The 18,853-nt window shown below is 39.8% G+C and overlaps 3 protein-coding genes across 5 annotated transcripts; 2 read left to right on the forward strand and 1 right to left on the reverse strand.

Moving 5' to 3' along the window:
* The first annotated feature begins 1,018 nt into the window (after positions 1-1,018).
* Positions 1,019-10,228, forward strand: LOC146370239 (sperm-associated antigen 4 protein-like). 3 transcript variants are annotated; one of them, XR_014797220.1, is made up of 13 exons: positions 1,019-2,142; positions 2,851-2,941; positions 3,064-3,212; positions 3,317-3,375; positions 3,484-3,619; positions 3,709-3,833; positions 3,948-4,121; positions 4,221-4,310; positions 4,499-4,559; positions 9,074-9,418; positions 9,514-9,583; positions 9,668-9,757; positions 9,983-10,228. XR_014797220.1 is itself a non-coding variant. In XM_084908784.1 (10 exons), exons 1-10 carry the CDS (start codon positions 1,947-1,949, stop codon positions 7,832-7,834), a joined length of 1,221 nt encoding a protein of 406 aa, XP_084764910.1. In that variant the 5' UTR covers positions 1,019-1,946; the 3' UTR covers positions 7,835-8,981. The 3 variants fall into 3 exon arrangements, 2 of the variants coding, with proteins under 2 accessions (XP_084764910.1, XP_084764911.1); XM_084908784.1 differs by lacking the exons at positions 9,074-9,418; positions 9,514-9,583; positions 9,668-9,757; positions 9,983-10,228 and adding an exon at positions 7,695-8,981; XM_084908785.1 differs by lacking the exons at positions 9,074-9,418; positions 9,514-9,583; positions 9,668-9,757; positions 9,983-10,228 and having other exon boundaries at positions 4,499-6,232.
* Positions 10,229-10,713: 485 nt separating this feature from the next.
* Positions 10,714-12,484, reverse strand: LOC146370240 (uncharacterized). The gene is made up of 3 exons (XM_084908790.1): positions 12,019-12,484; positions 11,146-11,310; positions 10,714-11,068 (listed from the first exon to the last, which is right to left on the reverse strand). Exons 1-3 carry the CDS (start codon positions 12,073-12,075, stop codon positions 10,901-10,903), a joined length of 390 nt encoding a protein of 129 aa, XP_084764916.1. The 5' UTR covers positions 12,076-12,484; the 3' UTR covers positions 10,714-10,900.
* A 1,465-nt stretch (positions 12,485-13,949) lies between these two features.
* On the forward strand, positions 13,950-17,549 carry LOC146370241 (sperm-associated antigen 4 protein-like). The gene is made up of 9 exons (XM_084908786.1): positions 13,950-14,142; positions 14,851-14,941; positions 15,064-15,266; positions 15,371-15,429; positions 15,538-15,673; positions 15,763-15,887; positions 16,002-16,175; positions 16,275-16,364; positions 16,553-17,549. The coding sequence occupies exons 1-9, from the start codon at positions 13,980-13,982 to the stop codon at positions 16,661-16,663; spliced, it is 1,152 nt and encodes a 383-aa protein (XP_084764912.1). The 5' UTR covers positions 13,950-13,979; the 3' UTR covers positions 16,664-17,549.
* Positions 17,550-18,853: the final 1,304 nt, after the last annotated feature.

The following is an 18,853-nucleotide window of genomic DNA, read 5'->3' on the forward strand; positions in this document are numbered from 1 at the left end:
GTTAATGAAACAAACCTCAATGACATCATAGGGATCCCTAAAGATGCTCCTGCTGCTTCTCTTCCTCCTCATCCAAAGCTTCCTTCTCCTTGTCCTCGCCTTCCATCCAATTGTAATTCAACCTAATTGTGTTTCTCCCCCTCCTCTTCCTCATTTTGTTGGAGCTGTGAACACAATTAATGTGAATCTGGATTCATTTGTGCAAACAAGAAAAATCTACAGCTTTTTGGTCAGAGGTGCTCTTGTGATTTAAGCCGGGTAGAGTAGATTTATGTGTTGATGCTACCTGCTTCAGCTCTGGCTGCTGAGTGATATTTACACCCTGGCTGGATTACAAACTTTAACCATGTGCTGAACTTTGGCCCAGCGTTGATAACTCTTGTTAGTATAACGACCACTTCTTAGCTTGTATGTATGATGGTGGATAAATGAAATATACAAAGAAAAATTAACTATATTACAAAAGGACATCTATCTTGGAAACATCAAATGACCGGAGCATAACTTGTCAACTAGTCCGAAAATAAGTTATACAGGAACAGTCAAGGACACACATTCTCATGTCACATTTCTATTCATTTCTATATAATTAAAGTTAGAGTTACCTAATCTAATTATTCATTCAAAACACTTATGCATAGCTGTATACAGCTCATACAGAATTCAAAGTACAGGTTCATGTGAGTATTTAATGTACGGATCAGATCTACAGAATTTCAGAGTTTCTAGAGCAGACACAGAGCTCACGTCACAACAGGCTTCAGGCGCCATTTTAGTGACTTTAACAATATATTAAATTTTAATTTCGGTCTAGCTGACATTAGGTTACGTACGCAGCACGCAATTGAACCACATATTTTAGAAGCCAAAGGTTCAAATTAGCTGGGAGCACCTTCACTTAATTATAACAGTGGTTTTGTTAGGAAAACAGTTTCTGTATACCGGATACTAAATTGCGCTGACGTCAACGGCTAACGTATCTAGCTAATTGCTACTGTTAGCACAACATTAACAGCAAGCTACTATCGTCGTGTCCAAATTCATGAGAAGGGTCTGGCTGCAGCCACTGGGGAGCGCCATATTGCGACCTCCACAGGAGGAGGATGTTACTCTCAATGTTGTTGGTGCATTTCAGGAGGACCCTGCTAATAAAGTTACACAATCACACAGTGAATTCGCGTTTATTGTTATATTTACAAAATACCAGTTGACAGTTGGTTTAAATAATAATAATTGATTGCATTTATATAGCGCTATTCAAGACCCTCAAAGCACTTTACAATTCCACTATTCATTCACTCTCTCATTCACACACTGGTGGAGGCAAGCTACAGTTGTAGCCACAGCTGCCCTGGGGCAGACTGACAGAGGCGAGGCTGCCATATCGCACCATCGGCCCCTCTGGCCATCACCAGTACGTGGTAGGTGAAGTGTCTTGCCCAAAGACACAACGACCGAGACTGTCGGAGCCGGGGCTCGAACCGGCAACCTTTGGATCGATTTGGATCAGTCGCTTCCCAGCTCATCCGACCCGGATCCGCATTGGATCCGCTGTTGATTATAAGCTAGAATGATGCCCGCTAATGTTTGGCTCGGGTGTCCTAAAATCACACTTTCCCTCTGAGAAACGGTTTCATTACACTTTAATACCGTATTGAAATGACCGTGGTCTTCCCTCATTCTCATATACGTCACAATTTTCTCACAGCAAAATCAAACAAATTAGTGACAGTGAATATGGAAAAGTTGTCTTCATTCACTGCAACACACCTTTGCACATGGGCTCGTGAGCGCCTGTGTTGTGCTATATGAATGTTGACAATATGATGCGGTGTTTATAAAGGGACTGAGAAGGAAAGGTATTTAATTAAGAGCAAATTTCATAAAAAAAAAAAAACAGAACTACGCTCACACCTTTGCGCGTGCGCACACGAAGTACTGCTCTTATGGAACGCGCGTGCGTCATATTCGATTTGTGCATGTATCTGTTTGTAACGTCCCTGAAAAAGTTGCGGTTTGAAATTTTTCTTCTGCACCTAAATTTTCTGGTTCAGATGAGTTCAGTGAGAAGTGCTAAACGTCCAAATTTACGGAAAAGCACACTTAGTGATTCAGTGTCTTCAACTTTCGTTTTAAGTGAAGGTAAGTGCAATCTTTAGACTAAAAATCAACAAGTACAAAAACAGAGTATGTTTTAGCTTCACATCTTACATTTAATATATGTGTTTCAAATCTGAACATTTTAAAAATGATATCCAGTTGATTATGTCAGAAAAGCACTTTTTAGTGCATTCTACTGTAAAGGTGATTTTACTGCTTACCTGTTAGACGCAGCTTGTCTGATAAAAATTGATTTCCTTTTGTATATTAACTATAAAAACAAAGAGATTTTAATTCTTAAAACCTTTTGACAGGATTTTGGGCCAAATTCATTTAGTTGCTTTGAGCTTTTCTTTACCGCTGTGGTGATTTCCTCTTTTTCTGAATTTTAAAAACTACATTGTGAACAAACAAACTGACATGTGAAAGAGATTTTTTTGCAAGCAAAGCAAGAAAATGTTGTGATCTGTTGCTATGATATGAATCATAACAATATGACGCTATGTTTTTGAAGACACTGGGAAAATAAAGTTCTTTATTAAGAGCGGATTTCATAAATGGGTGTGATTCAAATATTATTCTGTTCATTAAAAAGAACAAGCTGGCACCGTGAAGTTTATATATAAGAGAATTTGCACTGATTTGTACAGAGTTGCTTCTGATGGAAACATGCTCAAATCATAGTTATGAAGTCTGATAAGCTTTGTGTTAGAGACTCACTTAACCCCATGTTTCCCTTTCATTTTACAGCCATGCTGAGAAGAAGCCAAAGACTTCAGTCTAACGGCTATTACGGCAGCCAAGGAGAGCCGTTAATCTCCTACAAGGAGACTTTACACAGGTTAGTGCTGGTCTACATGTTCTTTGTTGTCATCCACTGACATAGATGCATGTTTTGTAATCATAATCCATTTGTTCTTCCATGTACATTTTTTCTTACATGATTTTGTTTTTACTGTGCAGAGTTTTCAAAAGGCGACGGCCCCGTCCCCATCCAGTCCCTGACTACAATGACCATGATTTTGCTGAATACAGTAGTGGCAGCAGCAGCGGTCTCTTTAGAGCCATCAAGGCATTGGGACTTTTGGTCCTCATGCTGGCCTTGTGTTTTGGTAAATGATCTCCTTCCACAAACAATTACAGTCTTTCTAGTACTATGTGCTTTTCTTCTGGATTAAGCTTCTCTTCTTATTCTGTGTTTCTCGTCATCCACCAGGATTGATTTTCAGTATTGGAGGGCTGAAAATGGACTTTTCCACCCCGTTCATGAGTGAGGTATGAAAAACATATGAAGCTCATAATATATTCCCTGAAAATTACTCAGATAATGACAGTTTATTATTATATATATATTATAACATGAATGGTTCTTCTCAATTGCAGTACTCAATGAATGGGCAAGAACAGGTGGAAAGGCAGCTACAAGAGCTGCAAAGGGAGTTAATGGACTTACGAAAAAGAATTGACTTCCTTCTTCCAGTTGGGGACAGGATGCCCAACTTTGCTCTGGAGGAACTGGGTAAGACATGAAATCGGATCAGAATTCACGTAAGAATTTCTTTGTTGTTGTTTTGCGATTCCTTTCTCACTCTGTGTTTTTATCTACAGGAGCAAAGATTGTTAAAGAACAGTCTTCAGCGTCCTACCTTTCAGAACAGGCTGGATTGAAGCTGTGGGGGCTTACATTGATACCCGCAAAACCACCCTGTGTAAGCCCAAGAGTCGTTATTCAGGTATAATCTACTTTCACAAAAAAAACAAGATACTATCTCACACATCTGCATGATTTAATAGTCAAACACTAGCGGTCCAAACTGAACTCTGTTTTTGTTTCTTTTTCTCTGTAGGGTGGAGCACCCATGGTCCCAGGAGTGTGTTGGAGTTTTGCGGGCTCCCAGGGACATTTAACAATTAAGCTGCCACACAGCATCACCATCAGTCATGTGACCCTGGGTCACATTTCTAAGACTGTGTCACCATCTGGAAAGGTCTCCAGTGCTCCCAGGATGTTTTCAGTGTTTGTAAGTCACAGATTTCCACTGCACCACTGTTCAACTGTTGCATTTTACATATGTGTATATAGAGAACAACTTTATCTGTATTTATTTCTGTCTTTTCAGGGAAAGAGAGAATTAGACGACAGTGGTGTCCACCTGGGAACATTCGTCTATGATGAAAATGGAGATCCACTCCAAACATTCAGGATACCCGTGAGTACACTGTGCCATTAGACACATGCACATAGACTTTTCTATCCAGAGTACTTAGAGGTTAGCTCCCCTTGCTATCTGTATATCCTCCCTCATAATAATCACAGTATTCCTAAATTTACCATCCTTTCAAGAGTCAAGAAAACTATTATGCAACTAACCCATCTTGCTTTTGTTTTGTCTCTCAGGACGACAAAGTAGACGTCATCCGCTCCATTACGCTGCATGTGTTGGACAACTGGGGCAATCGTGAGTATTCCTGTCTGTACAAGTTCCGAGTTCATGGAAAGCTGGCATAACTAGCTTCCCATGAACTCCATCTATAAAAGAAAAGAGAGGAAAATGTGAAAGTGAATCAGACTGCAACACATTGAAATAATTGTATTTGAAAAAAAATGTCAATTTAACCCATTTTTTTTCTCCAGCGAACATCCATCCTACCAGGTAAGACATGTCTGATTAAGATGTTTGCAGTCTGATTCACCTCACCCCCAACCAGCCGTGGCAGAGGGCTTGCCCCTCCCTGAGCCTGGCTCTGCCAGAGGTTTCTTCCTGTTAAAAGGGAGTTTTTCCTCTCCACTGTTGCCAAGTGCTTGCTCAGAGGGGATCATCTGATTGTTGGGGTTTTTCTTCTCTTATATTGTAGGGTTTTTATTCTACATATACAATGCTTAACAAATTTATTACATCACCTGTCATAGAAATAAGAACACCCCAAATGTCTTAAACCTGTAATTCTTACATTAGGTGATGTTCGACTAACTTTGTTAAGCACTGTGTTATTGTGAATTGGCCCTCAATTGGAACTCATTTGGACTGAATTAAATTTCTTGTAAAACATAAAAATTCTCTAAATTGTCTCCACTGGAAATTTAGAGATATTTTTAAAACAACAAGAATAAAATTTTAAGAAAATATTTTTCATGTCTTTTGGTATTCTTAATTGTCAGAGTATATTAAACAAGCGTGATAACACTATGGCCAGAGGATTTAAATTTTGAAAAATGAACATTTAAACTCCCAAAAGTAAAGAAAGTAAAGTCCATGTTGCATGTGCTGTAATATGAGAAGCCTTCACTGTGATGCAGGCTTTGAGGTTTAGTGAGGTAACTTCACGTTTAACCATGTGTTTGTAGTTGGGACACCAGATAGACCAGGGGTCGGCAACCTGCGGCTCCGGAGCCGCATGCGACTTTTTAGTCCTTTTAGTGCGGCTCCGCGTGGTTTGGGAAAATAAATTTGGTTTATTTTAAGTAATTAGCTGAAGTGTATTTTATTTATGTTAGTTCTTTTTTTAACTTGTAGTTCTAAATTGGAAGATTATTGTGATATTGAAATACAAACATAAAATTATATTCTATTATTTTTTGATCGCTCAAAATAAGCGTCACACTCACGGAAGCCGGCGTACCCGCTGAAACGCCGTGCATTTATCGAGACTTTCAACCCCAGGTAGGCGATTATGGATCTTCGGATCCACATTATGTCAGCAGCTGTTCTCCACCGTAAACTATGTTAAAACAAACACCGCTCGCGCCTGACAGATGACAGCTTACAGTCCTGCGTAAAGATGAAAGTGACTTCGTACAGCCCCGATTTCCAGACACTGTGCGCAGAGCTTCAGGAGCAGAAGTCCCATTGTAAACATACCACGGCAGACTCGACGATGTTTCCATGAACATGCTTTTCGGCATCTCTTTATTGACCACATTTCACACACAGTTGCTGTACAGCCGGCTGCAGCTTTTCAGTTCACAGCCCGACATACACCAACAACAAGACAATAGCATAGATGGCACAGACGTTAAGGTGGCGAGGCGTGATTGCGGGTGCCGCTCAGGTGCATCCGCCTCCCCTGCAGCGGCGCTGCAGACCACGCCCCGCCACACACATTAACCAGGTAAAATACATATTTAGGCAGAATTTTGCAAATATCTGTTTTTCAATTTTTAGCAGCACAGTGCTTTTTTTCCAATTATTATTATTATTATTAATTTTTTAAAAGTCAGGCCAAAGCTGTAATTTTCTCAATAGCAGTTCATGGATTTCATAAGCAACACACCTTAGTTGTTCACACAAAGCATAAAGGTAAAAAAAACCAATATATAGACTGTTATCTTCATTTTAGATGTCAAAAAGTATTTGCGGCTCCCAGTGTTTTCTTTTGCGTGGAAATCGTGTCCAAATGGCGCTTTGGGTGTTAAAGGTTGCTGACCCCTGAGATAGACCATTAAGCATATTGCATCTTGTTTTTTAACTTCATCAATTTTGCAGATTTCACTGGAAATTTTAATTTAATAACCCCAAATTTGGACTTATTGATAACAGAAACAAGCTTCTACACTCATTTTATTTAGTTCTGTTAATTTCAAAACAAAGCTTCTTTTCCTTTTTCTTGACTAATGGTGTCACCTCCTGTAAGTTGTCATGACTTTTGAGTCATGATATGTATAAATTCTAAATGAGTGAAAGTCAGGGACTGGGCCAGATCGGACGGTCTGAGGCAGCTTTGTTCTGGTCTCCACCTCTGTGTGGAGTTGCTTCCTTGAGCTCATCCACTCACATCTGCAGGTAGTTTGAAATCAAGAGGCTGTGCATTTAGGAGCTGTGGTGCTAGATCTCCACCAGTTTGTATTTCTGCCATGGTAGTAAATGGGCTCTGTCTCTTGTCTTCATTTTTTTTTTGAAAAACTTCAAAAAAAAAATCCACGTTATGCAAAAACATGCAGGCAGAAAATGCATTACTTCAAAAATCAATGAGGAGAGAAGCAGAGGCCCAGACTTCTGAATCAAAACAACAACACATGCAGATGTTTGACATCAACGCCAACTACAGAAGTGACTTAACAGCAGTGAATCTTTGCACTCTGATGTAGTAAATAACCGGATGCTTGGATGTGATCACTAATCTTACCACACATTTACAGATGATTAAATACACAACTTCCTAACCACAGAAATCTGTGTGAGGTGGCATACATGAGATAGTGGCTTCAGTCTTTCCTACTTGCTGTTTTTGTTACAGTGAAGGAGACACAGGGATGATGCCTTTGTTGTTTTGTCATAGATGATGTGAAGGTAATCATTTTCATCAAGGCCTCATTTTTAGAACAGATTACAAATGGTAAAGATGAATTACACTGGACTCACTGTTTCTTATACGAAGTAATTTTGATTATTAATTACATGATTGATTAACAACTGACTGAAAAGCAGAATCAGATAATTAAAGGTATTTACAGGTTTATCTGACTTTTATACATCACATATACAGCTTCAGCCAAAGTGCCCACTAGAGGGCACACTTGTTCAAAAGTCTACAAATATTCTAAATCACAAAACTAATGAGTCATAATTCTGGTTTGTTTTTGTGCTGTCTTTCAGTCCAGCTTTGTCCAGCCACTGGTAGGATTTCTGGATTACAGCCACCTCCTCTATTTGCCGGTGGCACATACCATACACAGGCCTGTCCTTGCATGATGGTTCCTCGTCTTCCTCCTCTTTCTTGGGTTTCTGCTACCTGAGGTATTCACTTAGCACGCTTGATGTCTTCGTGGATGTTCCTTGTCTCATCTTGGACCGTGGTGCTGACACTCACCAGTCCCCAGCCTACTTCCTTCCGCTTAGCTTACAGACATACTTACAGTCCCAAGTCCAGCTTACATGCAGGATACCTGATCACGGGCAGGGCGTAGGTGTTCTTACCATTCAGCTGACTCCTCAGGAATTGCCTGACCCTCTGCAGGTACTTGGTGGTTGCAGCTTTCCTAACGGCCTCTTCATGGTTCCCATTTGCCTGTGGGATCCCCAAGTACTTGTAACTGTCCCCAATGTCTGCAATGTTTCCTTCTGGTAGTTCGATCCCCTCAGTTCTGACTACTTTCCCTCTCTTTGTTGTTGTTGTTGTTATCATCCGACTACGTTTCTCCAGTCCGACTGACATTCCGATTTCATTGCTGTATATCCTGGTGGAATCGATGTTTCGTTCACTCTTGGCATACAGCTTGATGTCATCCATGTACAGGAGGTGGCTGAAAACTGGCCCACTTTTCATCAGGGTGCCCTGGTTCCTCAACACCTGACGAGGGCCTTGCTGATCTGGGTGACGTCCGAACCGGCATCCCTTCATATTTATCTGTCTCGTTCATGTCTGTGGTAGGCTCGCTTAGCAGTGGCTTGCAAAAGTATTCGGCCCCACATTTTGTCACATTTCAGCCACAAACATGAATCAATTTTATTGGAATTCCACGTGAAAGACCAACACAAAGTGGTGTACACGTGAGAAATGGAACGAAAATCATACATGATTCCAAACATTTTTTACAAATAAATAACTGCAAAGTGGGGTGTGCGTAATTATTCAGCCCCCTGAGTCAATACTTTGTAGAACCACCTTTTGCTGCAGTTACAGCTGCCAGTCTTTTAGGGTCTGTCTCTACCAGCTTTGCACATCTAGAGACTGAAATCCTTGCCCATTCTTCTTTGCAAAACAGCTCCAGCTCAGTCAGATTAGATGGACAGCGTTTGTGAACAGCAGTTTTCAGATCTTGCCACAGATTCTCGAGAAATTTAAAGCAGGCTTAGGCTGCAAAAATATTAAAATAAGTTGTCATTTTAAAAAGTTAAATAAGCCATTTGATACATTAAGCCTTTTTGTTTTCACCTCATATAAGAGAGCAAGTAAAATTCTATGCACTATGTGATCTCATAGGTGCTGAATCAAGTTGCGCTAAAGTGGTGTGGTTTTTTTTTTATGTGTTCAGGTGCTGGAGCAGGCGTGGCCATTCATTGGGATGTACATGGAGAAGCTACTTAGAGAAAAGATCCAGCCATCCATCAGGTCCTCCAATCCTGCACTCAAAGCGTTCACATTTACCAAGATCCATTTCGGATACAAAGTGTGTGATTTTGATTTATGCACCATTTTTATTTGTTCTGCTTCAAAATTCAGTGACATTCATCATTGGAAGTGCATCATAGGTGATATATTGTGGCCGAGTGATTTTTTTAAAATTATTTCGTTTTTTTCAGCCTCTCAAGATCACTGGAATAAGAGCATACACACATGAAGTGGAACATAGGGAAGTGATTCTAGACATGAATATAAGGTTGGTCAAACACATTTTTTCACCTTAGTTTACAAAGTAGTGTGATGTTTTCTCTTGTCATCATTTATGTCTGACCAGCTCAGTTTACTCTCCAGTTATGATGGTGATGTGGACATCAGCACTGATGTAAGCCTGGCAATCACAACTCGTGTGAAAGGACTTAAAGTGAGCATCTCATTTTTCTGTGTTCTCTCCATCGTCTATATCACATGCTTACTGTTCATGTAAAACTCGCTCTGAATCTTCCAGCTCCAGGGGATGCTGAGGGTCATTTTAGAGCCTCTTATTGGTCAAGCACCGCTGGTGGGAGGAGTGACTTTTTTCTTCATTCGCCGCCCTGTAAGTGGCCAGAGACTTTCTCACAGTCTTATTATGACGAGCGGAGCCTTGTAGTTAGTAATGTTTAAAACTCTGCACATAAACTGGACTGGTATGCCAAACCTTTTGAGCATCCCTTCTTTAAGGTCTCAAATAATATTTTAAATATTTGAAATGAATGATTTTATTACTCTGTGTTTACTTGTTTGGTTGCTGTCCTCTCTCATCACATCTTTCACCTCACAGTTCACTGTCTGAGGAGACGATCTTGGATGCTATAGCTTCCATCATGGTGTTGCCCAACCGCATGTGCATTCCCCTCATAGACAAGGTCAAAGGGGACCAGATGAGGTTCCCACTTCCTCGTGTACACTCAGAAAAATAAAGGTGCCAACTGGAACCAAAAGTGGTTCTTTAGACTGATGCCATAGAAGAACCTTTTTTGGTGCCACAAAGAACCTTTCAAACAATGGTTCTTTGAAGAACCATTTCTTTCAGTGGTTCATTGAAGAACCTTTAAAGGTTTTTCAAAGAACCTTTTTAAAAATGGTTCTTTAAAGAACCATTTTTAAAAAGGTCCTTCAAATGGTTCTTTAAAAAACCCATTTTGAAGAACCTTTTTTGAGTGGTTCTTTAAAAAACCATTTTAAATCTTTCAAAATAAAATGTATCATAAATTGAATTTGAGTAGGGTAAAATAAATACGAGAACAGCGTAGACATATATTAATGGTTTATTGTCATTTTGTAGTTACCAAAAGACAAAAAGGCATTTTAACCCTCAGCACAACATCACTACTAATACATGTCACATATTAGTGTTTTAAACAGTAATAATTAAATATATTTGCTATACTATAAATAAATATATATAAATACTATATCTACAGATAACACAAAAATGAATACATGTATTGTTTAATTAATAAAACATCAGAAAGTGATAAAACACATTAGAAATAGCAATCGCTTCATAACAGACCAATAAATCAACACATTTTCATCAGCAGATGCTTGCATGTTCAGTAAAAACATTTCAACAACAAGTTTATGATTAAAATGATCAATGAACTTCAGCCTTACACTATGTAATGTACGTTTCATGTTGTACTCATGGTCCTTTGTTAGTCCAGTTTAGGATAATGTCTCTGACGTATGTTTCATATCAAATATATGTCATATCAAAACAAGCCCACACCTGCAGTTGTTTCAGTTTTTCACTGATGTTTCCTGTCAGCTGGTCAACCTTACTCAGGCGGACATCATTATCAGCCAACCAAACGACAAGTTCCTCCCTTTGTGCTTCAAATCCCTCCCACTCTGAGACAAGGAGCTGAAAGAGAGAGAAAAGAGTCAATTATAAAGAAGAGAGAAAAGTGAAACCCTCCTCAGAAGGTCTGACTCGCATACCTGCAGTTGACCTGTGATGGACTCCTGTTTGGCGTTCACGTCATCCCTCGCCGATGCCAACAGCCGAGTCTGCAGGGTGCCCTGGAAGAGCTGAGTTAATGTTCGACTCCTCCTGGTCAGGCTCTCCAGCTGGATGAACCGAGGTCTCCCCTCTCGCCGCTGCCTCTGAACACAGAAACACAAATTGCATCTGAAGCAGGAGGTGCAGATTTTTTTTCTATTCTTTTCTAAATCCAGGCTAGATCACGTGGAGGTATTTGGAAAACTTTTTTGGCCAGCGGACGACTGTTGTCTTGCAGAAAGTCAAATCAAACATATGTGATACACAATCAATTCACAAGAACACATTATAAAAAATAAGTCCAGTTCTTGCCTGATTTCAAGTGAATTCTGCATCAAAACAGGGTAAAACGAGTGTTTGCAGCAAATGTGAGCACAAAGCCTCACTTTGTACAAGCCTGCTATTAAAGTTCTCCTCTATGCAGACGACTTTCCTGTTTTCAAGGCACAACTTGGATCTGCTGTACGAATCTTATGGATACACACTAAATGAAACAATAGTGTGCACGACTCCAGATTCTGATCCCTCATCCTAATATGGTCCCAACATAGCAACAGCAATAAAGCAAATGTGGAGGCTTCAAAATACAAAGTCCATAAACCAATGGCTGACATGGGTTTTATCATAAGGGTGATAAATATACAGATTTCAGTCTGTCTTAGAGATTTGATGTTCATTTACCTGCAGATGCACTATACGTGCCTGCTCTGTGGTTTTCCACAACGTTTTGCACATCACTATTTAATACAGGAAGTAAGTGAACTAAAACAAGTCATCTTTCTTTGTGAGAGGACCATGTTAATGAAACAAACCTCAATGACATCATAGGGATCCCTAAAGATGCTCCTGCTGCTTCTCTTCCTCCTCATCCAAAGCTTCCTTCTCCTTGTCCTCGCCTTCCATCCAATTGTAATTCAACCTAATTGTGTTTCTCCCCCTCCTCTTCCTCATTTTGTTGGAGCTGTGAACACAATTAATGTGAATCTGGATTCATTTGTGCAAACAAGAAAAATCTACAGCTTTTTGGTCAGAGGTGCTCTTGTGATTTAAGCCGGGTAGAGTAGATTTATGTGTTGATGCTACCTGCTTCAGCTCTGGCTGCTGAGTGATATTTACACCCTGGCTGGATTACAAACTTTAACCATGTGCTGAACTTTGGCCCAGCGTTGATAACTCTTGTTAGTATAACGACCACTTCTTAGCTTGTATGTATGATGGTGGATAAATGAAATATACAAAGAAAAATTAACTATATTACAAAAGAACATCTATCTTGGAAACATCAAATGACCGGAGCATAACTTGTCAACTAGTCCGAAAATAAGTTATACAGGAACAGTCAAGGACACACCTTCTCATGTCACATTTCTATTCATTTCTATATAATTAAAGTTAGAGTTACCTAATCCAATTATTCATTCAAAACACTTATGCATAGCTGTATACAGCTCATACAGAATTCAAAGTACAGGTTCATGTGAGTATTTAATGTACGGCTCAGATCTACAGAATTTCAGAGTTTCTAGAGCAGACACAGAGCTCACGTCACAACAGGCTTCAGGCGCCATTTTAGTGACTTTAACAATATATTAAATTTTAATTTCGGTCTAGCTGACATTAGGTTATGTACGCAGCACGCAATTGAACCACATATTTTAGAAGCCAAAGGTTCAAATTAGCTGGGAGCACCTTCACTTAATTATAACAGTGGTTTTGTTAGGAAAACAGTTTCTGTATACCGGATACTAAATTGCGCTGACGTCAACGGCTAACGTATCTAGCTAATCGCTACTGTTAGCACAACATTAACAGCAAGCTACTATCGTCGTGTCCAAATTCATGAGAAGGGTCTGGCTGCAGCCACTGGGGAGCGCCATATTGCGACCTCCACAGGAGGAGGATGTTACTCTCAATGTTGTTGGTGCATTTCAGGAGGACCCTGCTAATAAAGTTACACAATCACACAGTGAATTCGCGTTTATTGTTATATTTACAAAATACCAGTTGACAGTTGGTTTAAATAATAATAATTGATTGCATTTATATAGCGCTATTCAAGACCCTCAAAGCACTTTACAATTCCACTATTCATTCACTCTCTCATTCACACACTGGTGGAGGCAAGCTACAGTTGTAGCCACAGCTGCCCTGGGGCAGACTGACAGAGGCGAGGCTGCCATATCGCACCATCGGCCCCTCTGGCCATCACCAGTACGTGGTAGGTGAAGTGTCTTGCCCAAAGACACAACGACCGAGACTGTCGGAGCCGGGGCTCAAACCGGCAACCTTTGGATCGATTCGGATCGGTCGCTTCCCAGCTCATCCGACCCGGATCCGCATCGGATCCGCTGTTGATTATAAGCTAGAATGATGCCCGCTAATGTTTGGCTCGGGTGTCCTAAAATCACACTTTCCCTCTGAGAAACGGTTTCATTACACTTTAATACCGTATTGAAATGACCGTGGTCTTCCCTCATTCTCATATACGTCACAACTTTCTCACAGCAAAATCAAACAAATTAGTGACAGTGAATATGGAAAAGTTGTCTTCATTCACTGCAACACACCTTTGCACATGGGCTCGTGAGCGCCTGTGTTGTGCTATATGAATGTTGACAATATGATGCGGTGTTTATAAAGGGACTGAGAAGGAAAGGTATTTAATTAAGAGCAAATTTCATTAAAAAAAAACAGAACTACACTCACACCTTTGCGCATGCGCACACGAAGTGCTGCTCTTATGGAACGCGCGTGCGTCATATTCGATTTGTGCATGTATCTGTTTGTAACGTCCCTGAAAAAGTTGCGGTTTGAAATTTTTCTTCTGCACCTAAATTTTCTGGTTCAGATGAGTTCAGTGAGAAGTGCTAAACGTCCAAATTTACGGAAAAGCACACTTAGTGATTCAGTGTCTTCAACTTTCGTTTTAAGTGAAGGTAAGTGCAATCTTTAGACTAAAAATCAACAAGTACAAAAACAGAGTATGTTTTAGCTTCACATCTTACATTTAATATATGTGTTTCAAATCTGAACATTTTAAAAATGATATCCAGTTGATTATGTCAGAAAAGCACTTTTTAGTGCATTCTACTGTAAAGGTGATTTTACTGCTTACCTGTTAGACGCAGCTTGTCTGATAAAAATTGATTTCCTTTTGTATATTAACTATAAAAACAAAGAGTTTTTAATTCTTAAAACCTTTTGACAGGATTTTGGGCCAAATTCATTTAGTTGCTTTGAGCTTTTCTTTACCGCTGTGGTGATTTCCTCTTTTTCTGAATTTTAAAAACTACATTGTGAACAAACAAACTGACATGTGAAAGAGATTTTTTTGCAAGAAAAGCAAGAAAATGTTGTGATCTGTTGCTATGATATGAATCATAACAATATGACGCTATGTTTTTGAAGACACTGGGAAAATAAAGTTCTTTATTAAGAGCGGATTTCATAAATGGGTGTGATTCAAATATTATTCTGTTCATTAAAAAGAACAAGCTGGCACCGTGAAGTTTATATATAAGAGAATTTGCACTGATTTGTACAGAGTTGCTTCTGATGGAAACATGCTCAAATCATAGTTATGAAGTCTGATAAGCTTTGTGTTAGAGACTCACTTAACCCCATGTTTCCCTTTCATTTTACAGCCATGTTGAGAAGAAGCCAAAGACTTCAGTCTAACGGCTATTACGGCAGCCAAGGAGAGCCGTTAATCTCCTACAAGGAGACTTTACACAGGTTAGTGCTGGTCTACATGTTCTTTGTTGTCATCCACTGACATAGATGCATGTTTTGTAATCATAATCCATTTGTTCTTCCATGTACATTTTTTCTTACATGATTTTGTTTTTACTGTGCAGAGTTTTCAAAAGGCGACGGCCCCGTCCCCATCCAGTCCCTGACAATATTGACCGAGACACAGCTGAATACAACACTGTTGACTGTGACACTGTGGACTACAATGACAATGATTTTGTTGACTACAGTAGTGGCAGCAGCAGCGGTCTCTTTAGAGCCATCAAGGCATTGGGACTTTTGGTCCTCATGCTGGCCTTGTGTTTTGGTAAATGATCTCCTTCCACAAACAATTACAGTCTTTCTAGTACTATGTGCTTTTCTTCTGGATTAAGCTTCTCTTCTTATTCTGTGTTTCTCGTCATCCACCAGGATTGATTTTCAGTATTGGAGGGCTGAAAATGGACTTTTCCACCCCGTTCATGAGTGAGGTATGAAAAACATATGAAGCTCATAATATATTCCCTGAAAATTACTCAGATAATGACAGTTTATTATTATATATATATTATAACATGAATGGTTCTTCTCAATTGCAGTACTCAATGAATGGACAAGAACAGGTGGAAAGGCAGCTACAAGAGCTGCAAAGGGAGTTAATGGACTTACGAAAAAGAATTGACTTCCTTCTTCCAGTTGGGGACAGGATGCCCAACTTTGCTCTGGAGGAACTGGGTAAGACATGAAATCGGATCAGAATTCACGTAAGAATTTCTTTGTTGTTGTTTTGCGATTCCTTTCTCACTCTGTGTTTTTATCTACAGGAGCAAAGATTGTTAAAGAACAGTCTTCAGCGTCCTACCTTTCAGAACAGGCTGGATTGAAGCTGTGGGGGCTTACATTGATACCCGCAAAACCACCCTGTGTAAGCCCAAGAGTCGTTATTCAGGTATAACCTACTTTCACAAAAAAAACAAGATACTATCTCACACATCTGCATGATTTAATAGTCAAACACTAGCGGTCCAAACTGAACTCTGTTTTTGTTTCTTTTTCTCTGTAGGGTGGAGCACCCATGGTCCCAGGAGTGTGTTGGAGTTTTGCGGGCTCCCAGGGACATTTAACAATTAAGCTGCCACACAGCATCGCCATCAGTCATGTGACACTGGGTCACATTTCTAAGACTGTGTCACCATCTGGAAAGGTCTCCAGTGCTCCCAGGATGTTTTCGGTGTTTGTAAGTCACAGATTTCCACTGCACCACTGTTCAACTGTTGCATTTTACATATGTGTATATAGAGAACAACTTTATCTGTATTTATTTCTGTCTTTTCAGGGAAAGAGAGAATTAGACGACAGTGGTGTCCACCTGGGAACATTCGTCTATGATGAAAATGGAGATCCACTCCAAACATTCAGGATACCCGTGAGTACACTGTGCCATTAGACACATGCACATAGACTTTTCTATCCAGAGTACTTAGAGGTTAGCTCCCCTTGCTATCTGTATATCCTCCCTCATAATAATCACAGTATTCCTAAATTTACCATCCTTTCAAGAGTCAAGAAAACTATTATGCAACTAACCCATCTTGCTTTTGTTTTGTCTCTCAGGACGACAAAGTAGACGTCATCCGCTCCATTACGCTGCATGTGTTGGACAACTGGGGCAATCGTGAGTATTCCTGTCTGTACAAGTTCCGAGTTCATGGAAAGCTGGCATAACTAGCTTCCCATGAACTCCATCTATAAAAGAAAAGAGAGGAAAATGTGAAAGTGAATCAGACTGCAACACATTGAAATAATTGTATTTGAAAAAAAATGTCAATTTAACCCATTTTGTTTCTCCAGCGAACATCCATCCTACCAGGTAAGACATGTCTGATTAAGATGTTTGCAGTCTGATTCACCTCACCCCCAACCAGCCGTGGCAGAGGGCTTGCCCCTCCCTGAGCCTGGCTCTGCCAGAGGTTTCTTCCTGTTAAAAGGGAGTTTTTCCTCTCCACTGTTGCCAAGTGCTTGCTCAGAGGGGATCATCTGATTGTTGGGGTTTTTCTTCTCTTATATTGTAGGGTTTTTATTCTACATATACAGTGCTTAACAAATTTATTACATCACCTGTCATAGAAATAAGAACACCCCAAATGTCTTAAACCTGTAATTCTTACATTAGGTGATGTTCGACTAACTTTGTTAAGCACTGTGTTATTGTGAATTGGCCCTCAATTGGAACTCATTTGGACTGAATTAAATTTCTTGTAAAACATAAAAATTCTCTAAATTGTCTCCACTGGAAATTTAGAGATATTTTTAAAACAACAAGAATAAAATTTTAAGAAAATATTTTTCATGTCTTTTGGTATTCTTAATTGTCAGAGTATATTAAACAAGCGTGATAACACTATGGCCAGAGGATTTAAATTTTGAAAAATGAACATTTAAACTCCCAAAAGTAAAGAAAGTAAAGTCCATGTTGCATGTGCTGTAATATGAGAAGCCTTCACTGTGATGCAGGCTTTGAGGTTTAGTGAGGTAACTTCAGGTTTAACCATGTGTTTGTAGTTGGGACACCAGATAGACCAGGGGTCGGCAACCTGCGGCTCCGGAGCCGCATGCGACTTTTTAGTCCTTTTAGTGCGGCTCCGCGTGGTTTGGGAAAATAAATTTGGTTTATTCTAAGTAATTAGCTGAAGTGTATTTTATTTATGTTAGTTCTTTTTTTAACTTGTAGTTCTAAATTGGAAGATTATTGTGATATTGAAATACAAACATAAAATTATATTCTATTATTTTTTGATCGCTCAAAATAAGCGTCACACTCACGGAAGCCGGCGTACCCGCTGAAACGCCGTGCATTTATCGAGACTTTCAACCCCAGGTAGGCGATTATGGATCTTCGGATCCACATTATGTCAGCAGCTGTTCTCCACCGTAAACTATGTTAAAACAAACACCGCTCGCGCCTGACAGATGACAGCTTACAGTCCTGCGTAAAGATGAAAGTGACTTCGTACAGCCCCGATTTCCAGACACTGTGCGCAGAGCTTCAGGAGCAGAAGTCCCATTGTAAACATACCACGGCAGACTCGACGATGTTTCCATGAACATGCTTTTCAGCATCTCTTTATTGACCACTTTTCACACACAGTTGCTGTACAGCCGGCTGTAGCTTTTCAGTTCACAGCCCGACATACACCAACAACAAGACAATAGCATAGATGGCACAGACGTTAAGGTGGCGAGGCGTGATTGCGGGTGCCGCTCAGGTGCATCCGCCTCCCCTGCAGCGGCGCTGCAGACCACGCCCCGCCGCACACATTAACCAGGTAAAATACATATTTAGGCAGAATTTTGCAAATATCTGTTTTTCAATTTTTAGCAGCACAGTGCTTTTTTTCCAATTATTTTTTTAAAAGTCAGGCCAAGGCTCCAAAAGCCCAAAGACGATATAAGGGTGGCGGCTCACAACAGTTTTTGTTTGCTACATGGATCATTTTAGTTCAGCTGGGTGTCTTTCCTTTTGTTATATTTCTTTAAGAGTTCAAAATGTGTTAATTACATAAATAAAATAAAATTTTTATTTATGCCATGATAGAGAAATATAGAGAAAATGTAATTTTCTCTATAGCAGTTCATGGATTTCATAAGCAACACACCTTAGTTGGTCACACAAAGCATAAAGGTAAAAAAAACAATATATAGACTGTTATCTTCATTTTAGATGTCAAAAAGTATTTGCGGCTCCCAGTGTTTTCTTTTGCGTGGAAATCGTGTCCAAATGGCGCTTTGGGTGTTAAAGGTTGCTGACCCCTGAGATAGACCATTAAGCATATTGCATCTTGTTTTTTAACTTCATCAATTTTGCAGATTTCACTGGAAATTTTAATTTAATAACCCCAAATTTGGACTTATTGA

Source organism: Perissodus microlepis, chromosome 16, assembly GCF_051167445.1.
Source record: "Perissodus microlepis isolate ML-2025 ecotype Zambia chromosome 16, ASM5116744v1, whole genome shotgun sequence".
Taxonomy (NCBI): domain Eukaryota; kingdom Metazoa; phylum Chordata; class Actinopteri; order Cichliformes; family Cichlidae; genus Perissodus; species Perissodus microlepis.

Excerpts from the sequence above, each read along its gene's own strand:
- LOC146370241 (XM_084908786.1), top strand. The coding sequence starts at position 13,980 with ATGTATCTGTTTGTAACGTCCCTGAAAAAGTTGCGGTTTGAAATTTTT. Across the intron at positions 15,674-15,762 it reads CTTTGCTCTGGAGGAACTGG|GAGCAAAGATTGTTAAAGAA; the intron begins GTAAGACATGAA and ends TTTTATCTACAG. Across the intron at positions 16,176-16,274 it reads CCAGGATGTTTTCGGTGTTT|GGAAAGAGAGAATTAGACGA; the intron begins GTAAGTCACAGA and ends CTGTCTTTTCAG.
- LOC146370240 (XM_084908790.1), bottom strand. The coding sequence starts at position 12,075 with ATGAGGAGGAAGAGAAGCAGCAGGAGCATCTTTAGGGATCCCTATGAT. Across the intron at positions 11,311-12,018 it reads ATCCCTATGATGTCATTGAG|AGGCAGCGGCGAGAGGGGAG; the intron begins GTTTGTTTCATT and ends TTCTGTGTTCAG. Across the intron at positions 11,069-11,145 it reads CCATCACAGGTCAACTGCAG|CTCCTTGTCTCAGAGTGGGA; the intron begins GTATGCGAGTCA and ends TCTCTCTTTCAG.
- LOC146370239 (XM_084908784.1), top strand. The coding sequence starts at position 1,947 with ATGGAACGCGCGTGCGTCATATTCGATTTGTGCATGTATCTGTTTGTA. Across the intron at positions 2,942-3,063 it reads TACAAGGAGACTTTACACAG|AGTTTTCAAAAGGCGACGGC; the intron begins GTTAGTGCTGGT and ends TTTACTGTGCAG. Across the intron at positions 3,376-3,483 it reads CCACCCCGTTCATGAGTGAG|TACTCAATGAATGGGCAAGA; the intron begins GTATGAAAAACA and ends TCTCAATTGCAG.